The sequence below is a fragment of the Salmo salar genome, chromosome ssa29, assembly GCF_905237065.1.
Source record: "Salmo salar chromosome ssa29, Ssal_v3.1, whole genome shotgun sequence".
NCBI classification, from domain to species: Eukaryota; Metazoa; Chordata; class Actinopteri; order Salmoniformes; family Salmonidae; genus Salmo; species Salmo salar.
Genome location: NC_059470.1, coordinates 12094496 through 12115939, shown reverse-complemented (window position 1 = coordinate 12115939; position 21444 = coordinate 12094496). Strand labels below are relative to the sequence as shown.

At 39.6% G+C, this 21444-nt stretch overlaps 1 protein-coding gene across 6 annotated transcripts in view; it reads left to right on the top strand.

The window, feature by feature from the left end:
- Positions 1 to 21444, top strand: part of lpin2 (lipin 2) — a 47255-nt gene that overhangs the window by 8057 nt on the left and 17754 nt on the right. For 5 of the 6 annotated variants that reach the window (XR_006762694.1, XM_045710670.1, XM_014180775.2 and 2 more), the window contains exon 2: positions 20613 to 20813. Coding sequence is in view for 4 of the 6 variants with exons in the window: in XM_014180773.2 (XP_014036248.2) it covers positions 20613 to 20813 (201 nt within the window). In the remaining 2 variants the exon portion in view is untranslated. Of the gene's footprint in view, positions 1 to 10432; positions 10837 to 20612; positions 20814 to 21444 lie in introns of those variants that run through there. The other variant, XM_014180776.2, reaches the window with a different exon arrangement.

Here is a 21444-nt window from a genome sequence, read left to right as displayed (position 1 = left end):
TAACAGTTTGGGTCTAGGGTGTCACCCCCTTTGAAGAGGGGGATGACCGCGGCAGCTTTGAGTTTGAACAGGTTTTTTTAATAACAGTATTTTTGCATTTCATGCAATTCTGTGTCATTTACATGACAGAAGACATTAGCTGAATCTTTTTTAATACCACAGAAATGACCGAAATTAGTGGCTACTCTGACACTGACAAACTGAAATCAATCTGGTCTTGAATTCAAACAAACAATAGCCCAGGCCAATGAAGCGACACACTGATTGTACAATATTAGGAGGCAATATATATACAGTATATACACTGAGTGTAAAAAACATTAAGGACACCTTCCTAATATTGAGTTGCACCTCCCCTTTTGCCTTCAGAACAGCCTCAATTCGTCGGGGCATGGACTCTACAAGGTGTCGAAAGCATTCCACAAGGATGCTGGCCCATGTTGACTCCAATGCTTCCCACAGTTGTGTCAAATTGGCTGGATGTCCTTTGGGTGGTAGACCGTTCTTGATACACACGGGAAACTGTTGAGCGTGAAAACCCCACCAGCATTGCAGTTCTTGACACAAACCGATACGCCTGGCACCTACTACAATACACCGTTTAAAGGCACTTAAATATTTTGTCTTGCCATTAACCGTCTGAATGCCATGTCTCAAGGCTTAAAAATGTGATATCAATAAGGGATCATAGCGTTCACCGAGATTCACCTGGTCAGTCTATGTCATTGAAAGAGCACGTCCTTAATGTTTTGTACACTCAGTGTATATCATAAGCTACAGTAGGCTACAAAATACAATTTCCAATGGCACACTGACTCACCTAATGATGAAGATGAAGCCATGCCCTAACCCTGACTGTTATGACAAAAGACTGGAGGTATTTATTCTAGGTGTGAAGATATTTCAACACGTATACAGTGAGGGGAAAAAAGTATTTGATCCCCTGCTGATTTTGTATGTTTTCATGTTTTCATTTAATTTTAATGGTAGGTTTATTTGAACAGTGAGAGACAGAATAACAACAAAAGAATCCAGAAAAAGACATGTCAAAAATGTTCTAAATTGATTTGCATTTTAATGAGGGAAATAAGTATAACAGCACTTAACAGCACTTGGCTGTTGCAGTGAAAAATCGAAAATATATACTACATATATAATATATACTGTGTATATATAATATATACAGTACCAGTAAAAAGTTTGGACACCTACTCATTCAATGGTTTTTCTTTATTTGTAATACTTTATACATTGTAGAATAATAGTGGAGACATCAAAACTATGAAATAACGTGTATGGAGTCATGTACTGTAGAAACCAAAAAAGTGTTTAACAAATCAAAATATATTTATATTTGAGATTCTTCAAAGTAGCCACCCTTTGCCTTGATGACAGCTTTGCACACTCTTGGCATGCTCTCAACCAGCTTCATGAGGTAGTCACCTGGAATGCATTTCAATTAACAGGTCGCCTTGTTAAAAGTTAATTTGTTGTATTTCTTTCCTTCTTAATGGGTTTGAGCCAATCAGTTGTGTTGTGACAAGGTAGGGGTGGTATACAGAAGATAGCCCTATTTGGTAAAAGACCAAGTCCATGTTATGGCAAGTACAGCTCAAATAAGCAAAGAGAAATGACCGTCCATCATTACTTTAAGACATGAACTTTGAAATCCTCTTCAAGTGCAGTCGCAAAAACCATCAAGCGCTATGATGAAACTGGCTCTCATGAGGACCACCACAGGAAAGAAAGACTCCGAGTTACCTCTGCTGCAGAGGATAAGTTCATTAGAGTTAACCGCACCTCAGATTGCACACCAAATAAATGCTTCACAGAGTTCAAGTAACAGACACATCTCAACATCAACTGTTCAGAGGAGACTGAGTGAATCAGGCCTTCATGGTCGAATTGCTGCAAAGAAACCACTACTAAAGGATACCAATAAGAAGAAACTTGCTTGGGCCAAGAAATACAAGCAATGGACATTAGCCAAGTAGAAATCTGTCCTTTTTGTCTGAGTCCAAATGTGAGATTTTTGGTTCCAACCGTCGTGTCTTTGTGAGATGCAGGGTAGGTGAATGGATGATCTCTGCATGTGTGGTTGCTGGTGACACTATCAGAAACTTTAGAATGCGTCCCACCTACTCAACAGCCAGTGTAATCCCGTGGCGCGTTATTCAAATACCTCAAAAATGCAAAAACTTCAATTTTTCAAACATATGACTATTTTACACCATTTTAAAGACAAGACTCTCGTTAATCTAACCACACTGTCCGATTTCAAAAAGGCTTTACAACGAAAGCAAAACATTAGATTATGTCAGCAGAGTGCCCAGCCAGAAATAATCAGACACCCATTTTTCAAGCTAGCATATAATGTCACATAAACCCAAACCACAGCTAAATGCAGCACTAACCTTTGATGATCTTCATCAGATGACAACCCTAGGACATTATGTTATACAATACATGCATGTTTTGTTCAATCAAGTTCATATTTATATCAAAAACCAGCTTTTTACATTAGCATGTAACTAGCATGTGACTAGCATTCCCACCGAACACTGCCGGTGAATTTACTAAATTACTCACGATAAACGTTCGCAAAAAAACATAACAATTATTTTAAGAATTATAGATACAGAACTCCTCTATGCACTCGATATGTCCGATTTTAAAATAGCTTTTCGGTGAAAGCACATTTTGCAATATTCTCAGTAGATAGCCCGGCATCACAGGGCTAGCTATTTAGACACCCAGCAAGTTTAGCCTTCACCAAACTCCGATTTACTCTTAGAAAAGTTTGATTACCTTTGGTGTTCTTCGTCAGAATGCACTCCCAGGACTGCTACTTCAATAACAAATGTTGGTTTGGTCGCAAATAATCCATTGTTATATCCAAACAGCGGCGTTTTGTTCGTGCGTTCAAGACACTATCCGAAAGGGTAAATAAGGGTGGCGAGCATGGCGCATTTCGTGACAAAAAAATTCTAAATATTCCATTACCGTACTTCGAAGCATGTCAACCGCTGTTTAAAATCAATTTTTATGCCATTTTTCTCGTAAAAAAGCGATACTATTCCGACCGGGAAAGCCTGTATACGTACAAAGAGAGAGAAAATAAATACATCTCGTGCCCTCGTGCACGAGCGTGAGTCTCAGAGTACTCTGACCAGCCAATATCCAAACGCGATAATGTGTTTCAGCCAGAGGCTGCCTCGATATCATTCAGCTTTTTCCCGGGTTCTGAGAGCCTATGGGAGCCGTAGGAAATGTCATGTTACGGCAAAGATGCTCAGTCTTCAATAAAAAGAGCCAAGATGAACAACAACTTGTCAGAGAGGGCGCTTCCTGTTTGGAATCTTCTCAGGTTTTTGCCTGCCATATGAGTTCTGTTATACTCACAGACATCATTCAAACAGTTTTAGAAACTTTAGGGTGTTTTCTATCCAAAGCCAATAATTATATGCATATTCTAGTTACTGGGCAGGAGTAGTAACCAGATTAAATCGGGTACGTTTTTTATCCGGCCGTGTCAATACTGCCCCCTAGCCCTAACAGGTTAACCAGCATGGCTACCACAGCATTCTGCAGCGATATGCCATCCCATCTTGTTTGCGCTTAGTGGGACTATCATTTGTTTTTACAACAGGACAATGACCCTAAACACACCCCTAGGCTGTGAAAGGGCTATTTGACCATGGAGAGTGATGGAGTGCTGCATCTTATGACCTGGCCTCCACAATCACCCAACCTCAACCCAATTGAGATGGTTTGGGATGAGTTGGACTGCAGAGTGAAGAAAAAGCAGCCAACAAGTGCTGAGCATGTGTGGGTACTCCTTCAAGACTGTTGGAAAAGGATTCCAGGTGAAGCTGGTTGAGAGAATGCCAGGAGTATATAAAGCTGTCATCAAGGCAAAGGGTGGCTACTTTGTTTAACTTCACTAGGGTAGGGTGCAGCATTTGGAATTTTGGATGAAAAGCGTGCCCAAAGTAAACTGCCTGCTACTCAGGCCCAGAAGCTAGGATATGCATATAATTGGTAGATTTGGATAGAAAACACTCTTTCCAAAACTGTTAAAATAATGTATGTGAGTATAACAGAACTGTTATGGCAGGCGAAAACCTGAGGGAAATCCATCCAGGAAGTACTATTATTTTGAAAGGCTGTTTTTCCATTGAAAGCCTATCCACCACACAAAGACTTAGGACCAAGTTCACGATCTCTATGGCTTCTTCTACATGTGGCCAGTCTTTAGGCATTGTTTCAGGCTTTTACTCTGAAAAATGAGGGCGATACAGCACTTTCAATGAGTGGACAGTGGAAATTTCCAGACATGAGTCCAGCGCCCGATCGGGAGCGCGCCTTTCTTGTTTCTCCTTTTCTATTGACGAAGCTTTTGTCCGGTTGAAATATTATTGATTATTTATGACAAAAACAACCTGAGGATTGATTTTAAACATCGTTTGACATGTTTCTACGAACTTTTATTGTACTTTTTTGATTTTGTCTGTCTGTTGTGACCGCGCTTTGTTCCAATGGATTGCTGAACAAAACGCACCAACAAAACTGAGGTTTTTGGACATAAACAGGGACATTATCGAACAAAACAAACATTTATTGTGTAACATGGAGTCTTCGGAGTGCAACCATATGAAGATCATCAAAGGTAAGTGATACATTTTATCGCTATTTCTGACTTTTGTTACTCCTCTTCTTGGCTGCTAACTGTTTGTAATGATTTGTCTGCCTGGCGCTGTTCTCAGATAATCGCATGGTTTGCGATTTAAGTTTCCATTTAACCCATCTGAACATTAGACTACAGTTCCCTTGACGTGCCATGGGCCTACTTGAAGTCCCCCTCTTGTGACTGTCGAATTTATATAGCACCTCAATCATCACAAATAACACTGCTATCATCCTCTTTTACCACCTAATCAATAATTACTTTTCAGGCCCTCCCTTCTCTTTATTTTCAACTCTCCATTTTGCAGATTTTTGGTTATTGAATTAAACTCCGACATTGTCCTTTCTGCCTCCTTGGAAAGATTTTTCTGCCCACTCCCAAAAGCATTTGTCAATTGGCATGTAGGCTTTTTGGCGAGCGTACAGTTAGGCCCTAAAGCTTAGGCTTATACACTCATGCCAGATAGCCTAAAATAATGAAATAACGACCTCAATGTAGCCTGTATATATAAATTGCACAATCATTTTACATTTATGGATGTTTTAAGGCAGTGGTTCCCAACCTGTGGTGCGCGCCCTCAGTCGGCAGGAGTTTCTTTTAAGAACTCATTCCGGTTTTAAACTTGCTCTTGAAAGTTGTAATAGTAGAATGCACAAGGTGTAATTTTGAAATTGGGTAGTACATCATCAGTTCCTCTTGTCATGTTAGTCATTCATACCTTAGAGAGTTATTTATAACTTGTCAGAAATGTCCAGATCAACTAGCCCATGTCAGCTAATGTTTTTTTATTTCGGTTTTTTAGCCCATAGATATTGTTGACATTTTTTTGTCACTCAAATATCACATAAATACACATTATACATGTCAAAATATATAGAATTGCAAGAAATGTTTCTTTAAAACGGCAACATTTTCTTTGCACCCTATGACAAAATGTGTAGAATTGCAGGAAATAAGCTTTAAACTTGCTAAATTCTCTCAACCAACAAGAGGGGTGTGAACAGTTTGTATCATGAACAGTGCTTGTGCCCATAGAAGTAGATGTGGTGCGTATGCATGGGGGTGCAGGATGTTCCCCAATGCTGGAAGGGGGGCCCCGAGTGAAAAAGTTTGTGAACCCCTGTTTTAAGGTATTGTTTGTTTTCTGTGTTGAAGCCATGTGCCTTCATCTTGGCACTCCCCCACCATTTTTTTGCCACATTTATTTTATTACAGACACCTTAATGCATACTTTTAAATTATATTGTGAGCTAAACATACAAATAAAAAATGTCCTTAAAGTATACATTTTTGTTAGATGACTAATGTTACTGTCCCCACTACAACAACAAAATACTTAAATAGATATAATTTTGTCCTTGAAACATTTTATTGAAGTACTGTAGAATTCCATTAATTCCTATGGAGGACTGCTCCTAATGGGACCTGACGTGTGGCTTTTTAAAGCCTCTCAATGGGCAAAACATAGCATCAGCAATCCAGGGTTTATATACATCATTGACCTTAAGGATACATCCCAAACTGTAGTTGATGCAGTACAATTCAATTGTGTTCTTCATCCATTTGTTTTCTCCATCCATCAGCTCACTCTGTTGCAGTGGAACATGGGAATGAATGGGCCCAAAAGCATCAAGATCAGCAAAATCCGCCCCAAACAAAAGAGCTTTATAAGTGCCACTCTGTGGTACTGTTGCCCTGTTTATGTCTCTGTCCCAAATGGCACCCTATTCCCTACACAGTGCAATACTTTTGACCAGAAACCATAGGGAATAGGGTGCTATTTGGGATACAGCCTATAACTGACCAGCCTATAACTGACCTCCATGCTGTAGGCAGCAGTAATCTGTGCTCGGGCTGCAGCCACAAGGGGACTGCTAAGCCTTTGACTTTAAACTGTTTGGGGCAGCAGATAAAACTAAATATTTTCTGAGGCTGTTGTTACCAACAACAAGTTCAATCAGGTTATTAGAGTTACACAGATGGCAAACAGGAAATAGGATGACCTTATAGGCCCCTACAGTGTATTTTCATTGACTTTGCCTTTCTGCTCTCTTATTTAGGTCTACACCAATGTTAACTGCAGGGCTCTACGCTGGGCCGGATTAAGAAATCATAGCCCCCACCCAAGGGATACAAAGTATATGTTATGGTGTGGGGTAAATTTTTCTGGCATGGTTTAGGTCCACCTGTAGAATCTATGCCAAGGCGTAATGAAGCTGTTCTGGCAACTAGACAGTATATATAGTTTCTTCGGAAAGTATTCAGACCCCTTGACTTTTTCCACATTTTGTTACATTACAGCCTTATTCTAAAATTGATTATATTTAAATATATACATATCACATTTACATAAGTGTTCAAACCCTTTACTCAGTACTTTTTTTTTAAGCACCTTTGGCAGCGATTACAGCATTGAGACTTCTTGGGTATGACACTACAAGCTTGGCACACCTGTATTTGGGGAGTTTCTCCCATTCTTCTCTGCTGATCTTCTCAAGCTCTGTCAGGTTGGATGGGGAGCATCACTGCACAGCTATTTTCAGGTCTCTCCAGAGATGTTCGATCAGGTTCAAGTCCGGGCTCTGGCTGGGCCACTCAAGGACACTCCTGCGTTGTCTTGGCTGTGTGCGTAGTATCATTGACCTGTTGGAAGGTGAACCTTCGCCCCAGTCTGAGGTCATAAGCACTCTGGAGCAGGTTTTCATCAAGAATCTCTCTCTACTTTGCTCTGTTCATCTTTGCCTTGATCCTGACTAGTCTCCCAGTCCCTGCCGCTAAAAAACATCCCCAAAGAGCATCATGCTTCACTGTAGGAATGGTGCCAGGTTTCCTCCAGACGTGACGCTTGGCATTCAGGCCAAAGAGTTCAATCTTGGTTTAATCAGATCAGAGAATCTTGTTTCTCATAGTCTGAGAGTCTTTAGGTGCCTTTTAGCAAACTCCAAGCGGACTGTCATGTGCCTTTTACTGAGGAGTGGCTTCCGTCTGGCCACTCTACCATAAAGGCCTGATTGGTGGAGTGCTGCAGAGATAATTGTCCTTCTGAAAGTGTCTACCATCTCCACAGAGGAACTCTGGAGCTCTGTCAGGGTGATCATCGGGCTCTTGGTCACCTCCCTTCTCCCCCGATTGCTCAGTTTGGCCGGGCGGCCAGATCTAGGATGAGCCTTGGTGGTTCCAAACTTCTTCCATTTAAGAATGATGGAGGGCCACTGTGTTCTTGGGGACTTTCAATGCTGCAGACATTTTTTGGTACCCTTCCCCAGAACTGTGCCTCGTCACAATCCTGTCTCAGAGCTCTACGGACAATTCCTTTGATCTCATGGCTTGATTTCTGCTCTGACATGCACTGTCAACTGTGGGACCTTATATAGACAGGTGTGTTCCTTTCCAAATCATGTCCAATTAATTGAATTTACCACAGGTGGACTCCAATCAAGTTGTAGAAACATCTCAAGGATGATCAATGGAAACAGGATGCATCTCATAGTAAAGGGTCTGAATACTTATGTAAAAAAGTTTTTCTGTTTATCGTTTTTAATACATTTGCTAAAATAAAAAAATAAACAGTTTTCGCTTTGTTGTTATTGGGCATTGTGTGTAGATTGCTGAGGATTTTTTATTGTTTTAATCCATTTTAGAATAAGACTGTAATGTAAAAAAAGTTGAAAAAACCAAGGGGTCAGAATGCTTTCCAAAGCCACTGTATTTCCTTCATATTATTTTATATATATTTTTTTTTTATGTGTGATTTTTGTATGCCTCTTGGCAGCCCCGGCAAACCCCTGCAATAGACTGGCCCTGGCTCTACGCTGACATTTCTTTACAAGAAGCATGTGAGCTCGTAAATTCAAAAATGTAGAAGCTCATAAAGAAATGTAGGAACACAATTAAACATATTAGAGGTATTAATGCTAAGAATTGCCAGCAATAACAAAATACAGGGTTAAGGAGCACCAAAAAAAATTTAAGATTGAGATATAACCTACATTGGGCCTATATGAATCCGATCATGAATCTGTGCTCAGTGTATTCTCTATGGCACTCAGAGGCTGCGGTACAGCAAAGTAATCATTACATCTGGGTGAATTTTTTTTGTTTTTGTTTTACCTGGTGTTAATGGATGAGGCCAGAGTATTTTTCCTGTTGGCTAATAAGAACTCAGTAATAACTGAAGTTTGTATGCCATGATGTTCACTGCCTCTGTATTTCCACTGGTTATAATGTCAGCCAATGGCCTTATCAGTTACTTTTTGCTTATTTTTTGTTAGTTGAGTGTCTTTCAGATTAGGACCTGTCTTATGACAGATACACTGAGTCAGGCAGTATTCATTGGATCTTGATGGTCATAACAGGATGCCCAGATTTACGTAAAAGGGTGAAGTCCATTCCCATCTCAAAGTCTTGTTTATTCCCAAGGACTTTGAAATTAAAAGCTCAGCAACAACACAAATGTGTGTGTAAAGGGCGTCACGCTGCATGCTTAGCGAGTACCACTTCCTCCGGATTCGGCCCATACCTGGCACAAACTCGGGACCTCTGCTTTGCCAGCGCAAGTAACCGCCCTCCTGAAGCATCTTACCAGTCTGTACCACGTGAAAAGCTAGCTATTCACTGGCGCAAGTGGGGACACTTCAGGGTGAGGAGTAAGTTTCACACATTCCCATGTGCTAAAGGTGTGGCTGTGACAAAGTCGAGGCATAAACAGTGCCTTCAGAAAGCATTGTCTGACACCCCTGGACCTTTTCCACATTTTGTTGTGTTACATCCTGAATGTTAAATATATTCAATTGAAATGTTGTGTCACTGGCCTACACACAATACCCCATAATGTCAAAGTGGAATTATGTTTTTCGAAATTTTTACAAATTAATAAAAAAGATAAAGCTGAAATGTCTTGAGTCAATATGACCTCTTGTCCACCAGATGCATCAAACTCATTGCGTTCAATATTTTCAACTCGTGCGTTGCTTTACGGTGCGGTGGGACAAACGTAAGTACACACACAGCCTCAAACTATACTGAACAAAAATATAAACGCAACATGTAGTGTTGGTCCCATGTTTCATGAGCTGAAATAAAAGATCCCCATGAATGTCCATATGCACAAAAAGTATAAACTATATATTCTTGCTAACATGTCTAAGGTATTAAACCCCAACATCCAAGAGATGGATCTATGTGAACTGTGGCGATATAAACATCCAACTGAAAGTGAATCTACCTGTTACCCTCAACACATATTTAAGAATTTACTTTGTTATTGTAAACTTTTCTTTAAAGGTGCTACACATAGGCTATTTTAGATTTTTTTGGCATTGTAATTTCAAAAACATTCCAGAATATATCTGCAGTAATAGTGAATTCGTAGTGTTTCACAGTATTACTTATCCACCAGTGTGGATTGGTTGTGATATTCGCCATTTTTTTCTGTTGTCAAAATGGGATAGCTGTTCTGACTTTGTGGCTGGGTGATGTAGTGGAAATCGCTCAATCAACTCCTGGTTGCTAACATTCTACACTGTTCGCTCAAACAAGCAATGAATAGTGTAGGGAATCATTGTACCATCTAAATCGCAGTGATACTTTCGGACCAATACCAAAAGTAAAAGGCTCAAGCGCGAGTCTCCGCCATGTTATGGAGAAATGGGATGCGGTGGAGGGCGAAGATTTGTTTTGAATGACTTGCGCTTGAGCCTTTTACTTTCGGTTTTGGTCCAACAGCTTTATTTTTTGCTATTGAAAAGATATTTCGCATCATTTAGACAACATAGGCCATTTACCTAGATAACTAGAAAGTTACATTTAGGGGTCGCATTAACGCAGAAATCTTCGTTTTACACGCAGGATGAGAATTCACCAATGGCATTCAATCAGCAGACAGCGCTCTGACCGATGTGTAGTTACTTTTATCCTATACTTTTCTTGGTGTAGTCAATCTACTTTTCTCCGGTAAAATGCAAGATTAACTTGAAGAAAAACATTGGGAAATGTAGCTGGCTACATTATTTCTATAATAAACAGATGATGGACATGCAGTGTTTTTTCAAAGAAGACGTTGCTTTTTCATTGTAAATTCATTATGTGACAGGTGAAATGAAGAACGCAATCTGCTTTATCTTCAAACGTATTGCACAAGTTGACTGCAGGTATTTACTAAAGGAGCTACAAATATTAACATGTATAGAACAACTTTAAAGAAATAGTTTCAATGATATTGACTGTATTGAAAAACCATCCCGTGGCTATTTCCAAATAGCCCGGTATATAAGGTATACCGCCCAAGCCTACTCAATTCCTAGGTAGACATGTTTTTGGAAATAAATGCATACTGAAAAAAATATATAAACGCAACAATTTCAACGATTTTACACTCAGTAAAATCGTTGAAATTGTTGCGTTTATATATTTTTTTCAGTTCATAAAGGAAATCAGTAAATTGAAATACATTTTTTAGGCCCTAATCTATGGATTTCACATGACTGGTAACACATCTGTTAGTCACCGATACCTTTAAAAAAAAATCAGTCAGTATCTGGTGTGACCACCATTTGCCTCATGCAGCACGACACGTCCTTCGCATAGAGTTGATCAGGCTGTTGATTGTGGACTTTGGGATGTTGTCCCACTCCTTTTCAATGGCTGTGCGAAGTTTCTGGATATTGGCGGGAACTGGAACACGCTGTCGTGCACGTCGATCTAGAGCACCCCAAACATGTTCAATGGGTGACATGTCTGGTGAGTATGGAGATTTTCAGCTTCCAGGAATAGTGAGGTGATGGCGGCGGATGAATGGCACGAAAATGGGCCTCAGGATCTCCTCACAATATCTGTGCTTTCAAATTTCAGTCGATAAGTTCGTTGTCCGTAGCTTATGCCTGCCCATACCATAACCCCACTGCCACAATGGGGCTGGTTGGACGCACTGCCAAATTCTCTAAAATGGTAGAGAAATGAACATTCAATTCTCTGGCAACAGCTCTGGTGGACATTCCTGTAGTCAGCTTGCTAATTGCATGCTCCCTCAAAACTTGAGACATCTGTGGCATTGTGTTGTGTGACAAAACTGCACATTTTAGAGTGGCCTTTTATTGTCCCCAGCACAAGGTGCACCTGTGTAATGATAATGCTGTTTAATCGGCTTTTTGATATGCCACACCTGTCAGGTGGAAGGATTATCTTGGCATCGAAGAAATACGCGTTTTGTGCGTATGGAACATTTCTGTGATCTTTTATTTCAGCTTACATGTTGCGTTTATATTTTTGTTCAGTGTGGATAATTAAGTATGCCTAACTGTTGTCTGGGAAGCTCTTAAAGCATATGACAGGTTGTATCATGTCTTACTCTTCACATAAGAAAAAGACCCATAAAGAATTAGAAATACTAAAACAGAAAATCCATGAATTTTAACACTTTGAAGCTTGAATATACATAATAAACACCCGCTCTGCAGAGATTTCTGCCCTGAAATCCAAACCACAATATGTTGAGCAAGGTGAAATTGTGGGGAAAATGATTGCTTGGCAAATTTTAAGAAAGAGGAGGAGGAACGGTACCATCCACAGCATTAAAACCCAAGATGGTAGCCTAACAATGTAGCCTTCTAAAATGAACTCTTTATAACAATTTATCACAAACTGTATCAACCTGAAAAAAAGTTAATAGAAAGATATAGACAATTTCCTTAATAAGGCCAATGTACCAATTATAAGTGTACTAGAGAAAATGTATATGGATAGAAATTTACACTGTCCCCAACAAACAAAAAAATCTTTGTAGACTGAAAGTCGTCTGTTCTTTCGACCAATCGATTGCTCAGAATTTTTAAACGTGTATTTTTCCACATGCCACAGCTGAGCTTTCACTTCCAGCTCCGCCTACGTCTCATACTCCGCCCACCAATCTCCTGCAGGAAGTAAGCACAGCAAAACCCAGTAGACCGAGCAGGGAGCGGCCATCACAACACACCATATGTGTTTTAATAAAACTAGAATTCTGCTTCACAATGATAGGAAGAGCCGACATCGAAGGATCAAAGCATGAGCTTGTCTGATGCTTTAAGCTTACGGTTTGATGCCTCAAGAGGGCACCAGAGATCTAGATAACCAGAAGACCCACCTATTCTCATCCAACTCCTGCTATCTTTCGCAGATTCTGTCATTATCCTACTCTCCTGAAATTGCCGGTAATAGGCTACACAAGGAGTCGGCAACCTTTCTTATGTGGAATGCCAATTTAGCTTGCCATTTCTACCAATCTGTATGCCAGTTATGGTTTTCATATGCACATTTTTGTGAAACAGTTTCATTTAATTTATAATAACATCTTCATATCTCAAAATCATTGTCATGTGGTTAATCAAAATTATGATTAGTTATGAAAATGATACGAACCTAAAAAGTAACTTCTATTGCCATTGCCAACTATGTAAAAATATCCTACATAAGCCAACAAATAAAAACATTGCAGCCTGCAAGTAGAAAATATCCTGATAAAAATAAATATCCTATAAATCACATTGGCTACACATGGCCTGTCTGCATATGAATTTGAAACATTGTATTAACTATTAACTTGGGTCCGGCTCAAGAAGTTTTCTGCTCCAGTGAACTCGGGACAGACACAGCTGTAGCCTATTTGCGCAAGGGATAAGAAGCAGTGCTTGACTTGGGCAGGAGCTCACCAGAGCTGAGTACCGACACCTTAAATGTTCTACTGCTTGAGCTCCTGTTCCTCTTATACAATATTAGTTCAAAAGTATTGTGGAGCTCCTGCATCTAAATATAAACAGTACTAGCACCCAAAATGAGTACCATAACCTATTTCAGTCCAAGTCAAGCACTGATAAGAAGCCTATTTTATGATGTCTCCACTGGATCAGAGCATGACATTTTCCCCTTTCACGCTGAGTGGTTATCGAAAGGGAGAGAGCTGGAAAGATTTTTCAATTACATTGAGAAACTATTGGAATTCTCCATGGATGTAAAAACAGACTTTGTTTGCTTGCTGTTTGAGATGAAGAAAACATTCCTTTGAGAAGCTCCACATGTCATTAGTGGGCTCCCAAGTGGCACAGCAGTCTAAGGCACTGCATCTCAGTGCTAGAGGCGTCACTACAGACTCTGGTTAGATTTCAGGCTGTATCACAACCGGTCGTGATTGGGAGTTCGATAGGGCGGCGCACAATTGGCCCAGCGTCGTCTGGGTTAGGGTTTGGCCAGGATAGGCCGTCATTTTAAATAAGAATTTGTTGTTAACTGACTTGCCTAGTTAAATAAAGGTTAAATAAAATAAATAAAAATAGTGCTGGTGCGTTAAGCCAATCAGAAATACTATCAGATCCCCAAATGGGCACATTTATATGCCTACAGACTATAGGCCTACTTCTATGTGTGTGCGTCCTTACTCAACATTGACAGGAGTGTTCCAAACTAAAGACAATTACTAAATTGACAGAACTCATAAATATAATTCAATAAACCAGAACTTGTTTCTCACAAGTGTAACGTAGGTTGTGCACTCTACAAACAATGTGTCCACTCCGACAATGAGAACAGGAAGACTGGAATAATAATAATATTGAATGCATTAAAGGAAATGACCGAAACCAAATGAACAAATATTGTAGATTAGAAATTATAGGAATTAACGGTAAATGTACTACTGGTGATACATCTAATGGGGAATTGATATACAATAACAATCAAACGCAAACAATTCACACAATGGTACTTTTTAATGGTAAATTTACAAACATATATTATGATAAATAGATTATTTAACTTGTTATGGTTAATGGTGAATTAAGTATAGCCAGTTATAATTGTAATGACTTAGCAGATAAAGAATAACAATATTTACCTGGCTCAAAGAGAAGGAAAATAATATCTATTGTTTACAGGAAACTCATTCAACAATATTAGATGAAGTTGTGTGGAATGGACTGAGGGGGTGAAATATACTTCTCCCATGGGCAAAGAAACTCAAAAGGGGTGATGATATTAATTAACAGTAATTTTGATCCGAATGTGCAAATTGTCCAAACAGATCCGCAAGGTAGATGGATGGTTTTAAATATACAGATATGGCTCATTATCCTTTACGGACCAAATAATGATGAGCCACGCTTCTTTGACAATATATATACTACCGTTCAAAAGTTTGGGGTCACTTAGAAATGTCCTTGTTTTTGAAAGAAAAGCACATTTTTGGTCCATTAAAGTAACATCAAATTGATCAGAAATACAGTGTAGACATTGTTATTGTTGTAAATGACTATTGTAGCTCGAAATGGCTGATTTAAAAAAAAATTGAATATCTACGTAGGCGTACAGAGGCCCATTATCAGCAACCATCACTCCTGTGTTCCAATGGCATGTTGTGTTAGCTAATCCAAGTTTATAATTTTAAAAGGCTAATTGATCATTAGAAAACCCTTTTGCAATTATGTTAGCACAGCTGGAAACTGTTCTGATTAAAGAAGCAATAAAACTGGCCTTCTTTAGACTAGTTCAGTATCTGGAGCATCAGCACTTGTGGGTTCAATTACAGGCTCAAAATGGCCAGAAACAAAGATCTTTCTTCTGAAACTCAGTCTATTCTTGTTCTGAGAAATGAAGGCTATTCCATGCGAGAAATTGCCAAGAAACTGAAGATCTCGTACAAAGCTGTGTGCTACTCCCTTTACAGAACAGCGCAAACTGGCCCTAACCAGAATAGAAAGAGGAGTGGGAGGCCCCGGTGCACAACTGAGCAAGAGGACAAGTACATTAGCGTGTCTAGTTTGAGAAACAGATGCCTCACAAGTCCTCAACTGGCAGCTTCATTAAATAGTACCCGCAAAACAACAGTCTCAACGTCAACAGTGAAGAGGCGACTCCGGGATGCTGGCCTTCTATGCAGAGTTTCAAAGAAAAATATATATCTCAGACTGGCCAATACAAAGAATAGATTAAGATGGGCAAAAGTACACAGACACTGGACAGAGGAACTCTGGAATAGCCTTCATTTCTCAGAACTAGAATAGACTGACGAGTTTCAGAAGAAAGGTCTTTGTTTCTGGCCATTTTGAGCAACAGAACAACAGTTTCCAGCCGTGCTAACATAATTGCAAAAGGGTTTTCTAATGATCAATTAGCCTTTTAAAATGATAACCTTGGATTAGCTAACACAACGTGCCATTGGAACACAGGAGTGATGGTTGCTGATAATGGGCCTCTGTACACCTATGTAGATATTCCATAAAAAATCTGCCGTTTCGAGCTACAATCATCATTTACAACATTAACAATGTCTACACTGTATTTCTGATCAATTTAAAGTTATTTTAATGGACAAAAAATGTGATTTTCTTTCAAAAACAAGGACATTTCTAAGTGACCCCAAATTTTTGAACGGTAGTGTATAATAAATTATCAACCCTGCAAGTAATACAAGTCTCTGTTATTATGGTGGGAGATTATAATACTGTTTTAAATACGTCGATGGACCATAAAGGAAATCACACTACAAACTTTCACCCTCATGCTCTTAAGGAAATCATGAATGTCATGGATATATTGGAACTAGTGGATATATGGAGGCTTAAATAGCCTGTCCTAGTGTGATATACATGGCGGAGGCTTAATCAAGCTTGTTGTCTTGACTTCTTTCTTATGTCATTCTTCTTGTCAACAAAATTGAAAAAAGTGTTGATAGGGGATAGAATGCGGTCGGACCATCAGATAATTGGCATAATACATTACTCTTACTGAATTTCCACGTGGGCTAAGATATTGGAAATGTAATCAAAGCCTGTTGGATGATAACTTGTTTTTATCTAGGACAAAGGAATTTACAACTGAATTTTTCTGACATAACATAGGTACAGCAAATCCGCTTATTGTATGGGACCCTTTTAAATGTGCCTTCAGAGGCCATGCAATTCAGTACTTATCTCTAAAACAAAAGTAATTTAAGTCAAAGGAGTCCATACTAACAAAGGAAATAGAAGGTCTAACAGAATAGATAGATAGCAATAAAAACTGTACCATAGAGGCTCAGAATAAGTTAGAGGAGAAACTGAAGTAAATGATGGAACTTTTTCAAGAAAGATCAAGTGTAATATCTTATAATAATAAAGCAAACTGGATGGAACATGGGGGAAAATGCACAATACTTTTTTAATCTTCAACATAAATGCTACCAAAAATAATTTCCTGAAACTTGTTACAAATGATGATTCACTAAATAATATTTTGAAAGAGGAAGCAAAGTACTTTAAGCATATGTTTTCGTTTCAGTCTCCTCATCTCCTCTAACCGAAGCTAATCGTATGGATTTTTTTTCTGTTAATAATGTAAAATTAACAGTCGTACAGAAAGACTCATGTGGAGGTGAAATTACAGAAGAGAAACTTCTTGATGCGATTAAAGCCTTTAAGTCCGGGAAAACTCAAGGGCTGGATGGCATACCAGTTGAGGTATACCAAACTTTTTTGATATACTCAGATAACCGTTATTAGCATGTTTTAACCACTCCTGTGTAAATGGTAGATTATCAGACACTCAACAAGGTCTGATTTCATTTTTACTGAAACAGGATACAAGTGGGAAATATAAAGGTCCAGTACATTTAAAAAATTGGAGGGCCCTTACGCTTCAGTGTTGTGACGCTAAAATTCTAGCTAAATGTATAACGCATTGAATTAAAAAGGATTGTTGGACATTATTCATTCTAATCAGACAGGTTTTTTACATGGACGATACATTGGAGATAATATAAGGCAAGTACTGGAAACATTAGAACACCATTTCAAATCTGGAAAACCAGGCCTGCTCTTCATAGCTGACTTTGAAAAGGCTTTTGATAAAGTACGTCTGGAGTTTATATATAAATACCTGGAACATTTCAATTTTGGAGAATCTCTTATAAAATGTTTTTAAATCATTTATATTAACCCTAGGTGTAAAATAGTAAATAATGGATACTTCTCAAAAGTTTTCAACTATCAAGAGGAGTAAAACAAGGTTGTCCACTATCGGCATATCTGTTTATTAGATATTTTGCTGCGAAGAGACAGAATCATTAGATCATTTGTTTTGGTACTGTCCACATGTAGCCTGTTTTTGGTCACAAGTCCAGGAATGGCTGAAGAATTGCAATATTTACCTGGAGCCAACTCTGCAGATAGCACTACTGGGTGATCTAAAAAGTCATAGTCAATCGATCAATAATATAATAATACTTTTAGCAAAAAATGTATTTTCAATTTACAATCTGTAGAAATGATGAGAATAGAAAGGTTCAGAACTCTTGTGAAACATCACAGTACAGTTGAAAAAGAAATGGCAAATAGAAATCCAATATGGATGGTGTTAAGTGATAGATGGGAGGGGTTGAATGGAGCTGAAGGTTGGCACTAATAACAACTAGTAACAACAAGATAACTAATGTAAATCATACTGTGCCCATAAAACATAAAAACTGTAGGTTAAGAACTTTTTTGAAAGAGCACAGTTTGAAAGATATGGCAAATAGAAATTAAAAATAGAGTTAAAAACAAACAAAATAAAACTATTGTAAAATAGACTGTGTCCGTAAAATGTATATAGTATGTATAAGCTGGAAATACAGGCCTAAGCGTTGTTTTTCACTAGTTTGATCCAATTGGGGGAGGGCTGGTAGAGTTGGAGAGTAATTAAATAAATATATATATGAAAAAAGATATGTATGTATTTGTATGTATGCGTGTGTGTGTATGTATGTATATATATATATATATATATATATACTGCTCAAAAAAATAAAGGGAACACTTAAACAACACAATGTAACTCCAAGTCAATCACACTTCTGTGAAATCAAACTGTCCACTTAGGAAGCAACACTGATTGACAATAAATTTCACATGCTGTTGTGCAAATGGAATAGACAACAGGTGGAAATTATAGGCAATTAGCAAGACACCCCCAATAAAGGAGTGATTCTGCAGGTGGGGACCACAGACCACTTCTCAGTTCCTATGCTTCCTGGCTGATGTTTTGGTCACTTTTGAATGCAGGCGGTGCATGAGTGGTAGCATGAGACGGAGTCGGAGTCTACATGAGACGGAGTCTACAACCCACACAAGTGGCTCAGGTAGTGCAGCTCATCCAGGATGGCACATCAATGCGAGCTGTGGCAAGAAGGTTTGCTGTGTCTGTCAGCGTAGTGTCCAGAGCATGGAGGCGCTACCAGGAGACAGGCCAGTACATCAGGAGACGTGGAGGAGGCCGTAGGAGGGCAACAACCCAGCAGCAGGACCGCTACCTCCGCCTTTGTGCAAGGAGGAGCAGGAGAAGCACTGCCAGAGCCCTGCAAAATTACCTCCAGCAGGCCACAAATGTGCATGTGTCTGCTCAAACGGTCAGAAACAGACTCCATGAGGGTGGTATGAGGGCCCGACGTCCACAGGTGGGGGTTGCGCTTACAGCCCAACACCGTGCAGGACGTTTGGCATTTGCCAGAGAACACCAAGATTGGCAAATTCGCCACTGGCGCCCTGTGCTCTTCACAGATGAAAGCAGGTTCACACTGAGCACATGTGACAGACGTGACAGAGTCTGGAGACGCCCGTGGAGAACGTTCTGCTGCCTGCAACATCCTCCAGCATGACCGGTTTGGCGGTGGGTCAGTCATGGTGTGGGGTGGCATTTCTTTGGGGGGCCGCACAGCCCTCCATGTGCTCGCCAGAGGTAGCCTGACTGCCATTAGGTACCGAGATGAGATCCTCAGACCCCTTGTGAGACCATATGCTGGTGCGGTTGGCCCTGGGTTCCTCCTAATGCAAGACAATGCTAGACCTCATGTGGCTGGAGTGTGTCAGCAGTTCCTGCAAGAGGAAGGCATTGATGCTATGGAATGGCCCGCCCGTTTCCCAGACCTGAATCCAATTGAGCACATCTGGGACATCATGTCTCGCTCCATCCACCAATGCCACATTACACCACAGACTGTCCAGGAGTTGGCGGATGCTTTCGTCCAGGTCTGGGAGGAGATCCCTCAGGAGACCATCCGCCACCTCATCAGGAGCAAGCCCAGGCGTTGTAGGGAGGTCATACAGGCACGTGGAGGCCACACACACTACTGAGCCTCATTTTGACTTGTTTTAAGGACATTACATCAAAGTTGGATCAGCCTGTAGTGTGGTTTTCAACTTTAATTTTGAGTGTGACTCCAAATCCAGACCTCCATGGGTTGATAAATTGGATTTCCATTGATTATTTTTGTGTGATTTTGTTGTCAGCACATTCAACTATGTAAAGAAAAAAGTATTTAATAAGATGATTTATTTCATTCAGATCTAGGATGTGTTGTTTATTAAGTGTTCCCTTTATTTTTTTGAGCAGTATATATATATATTTTTTTTTTTGCAAAAAAATAAATATATATATATATATTTGCAAAAAATTTATATTGGGGATTGGAAGTGATGCAGACAATTACATTGATGGAAGCTACAATCTATCTGCAATATTAAAGCTGATCTATCCTAAAAAAAAAATCACACAATGAAGTTAAGAAGCAATGAATGTGCACGGGAGAGAGTAGTGCATTGTGCATCTAGGCGCATGGTCAATCCAACTCTGCATTGGCCAGAAGTCAGCAGAAGTCAGTGCAAGAAGGGCCTCAACAGAAGTCAGGGCATTCATACAGTACTACTTGCACTTCACAGAGTTGTGCAGAGCTGTTGTAAAGGAAGTGAGTAGAGCTGTTGTAAAAGAAGTGAGAAACTCCCCAAATACAGGTGTGCCACGCTTGTAGCGTCGTACCCAAGAACACTCGATGCTGTAATCGCTGCCAAAGGTGCTTCAACAAAGTACTGAGTAAAGGGTCTGAATACTTATGTAAATGTGATATTTAAGTTTTACATTTGGTTTTGGTTTGTGTGTGTGTTATCCACAGGTAGACACCATGAACTACGTGGGCCAGCTGGCAGGCCAGGTGTTGGTGACGGTGAAGGAGCTGTATAAGGGCATTAACCAGGCTACACTGTCAGGCTGCATCGACGTGGTGGTGGTCAGACAGCCTGATGGGACCTTCCACTGCTCCCCCTTCCATGTACGCTTCGGGAAACTGGGAGTGCTGCGCTCCAAGGAGAAAGTGGTGAGTTCGGGGGATATTTGGAAAAGAGAGGTCAAGGTTTTTTCTGCATAGAAAAATATTTTTTTCATGCAGCCTATGTCTAAACAGTAAAAAAAAAAAAAATACATTATTTAGAAAAATATTTTCAGGATGTAAAAACATTTTCAGTGTAAACATAAATGACTAAAACCAGATATAAATTACATAGAAAAGATAATGGACATATATATTTTTTAATAAGATCATCTTTGAGAACCAACAATTTTGTCACTGCGGCCAACAGGCGGCCTTCTAATATTTCCAGACCAAAACGCTTGCGGCGATAGGTAGGTATGGGTTGAAAAATTCTGATCATTTAGCAAAACATTTAAGGTTCCTGGAGTTAGGAAGGAATAAGCAGGAAATACAGAATCCTCCAACCAGGATTTCTGAAGAACCTGGGAATTTTGAGAAAGTTAATGGAATTTTGTAACCCCAGTGAAGAAATTCCCAGAGCTAAACCCACCCATTTTACATTTTTATCAGAAGCTCTTATCCAGAGCAACTAGGGTCAAGTACCTTGCTCAAGGGCACATCGACACAGTTTTCACCTAGCCGGCTTGGGAATTCAAACCAGTGACCTTTCAGTTCCTGGTCCAACGCTCTTAACCGA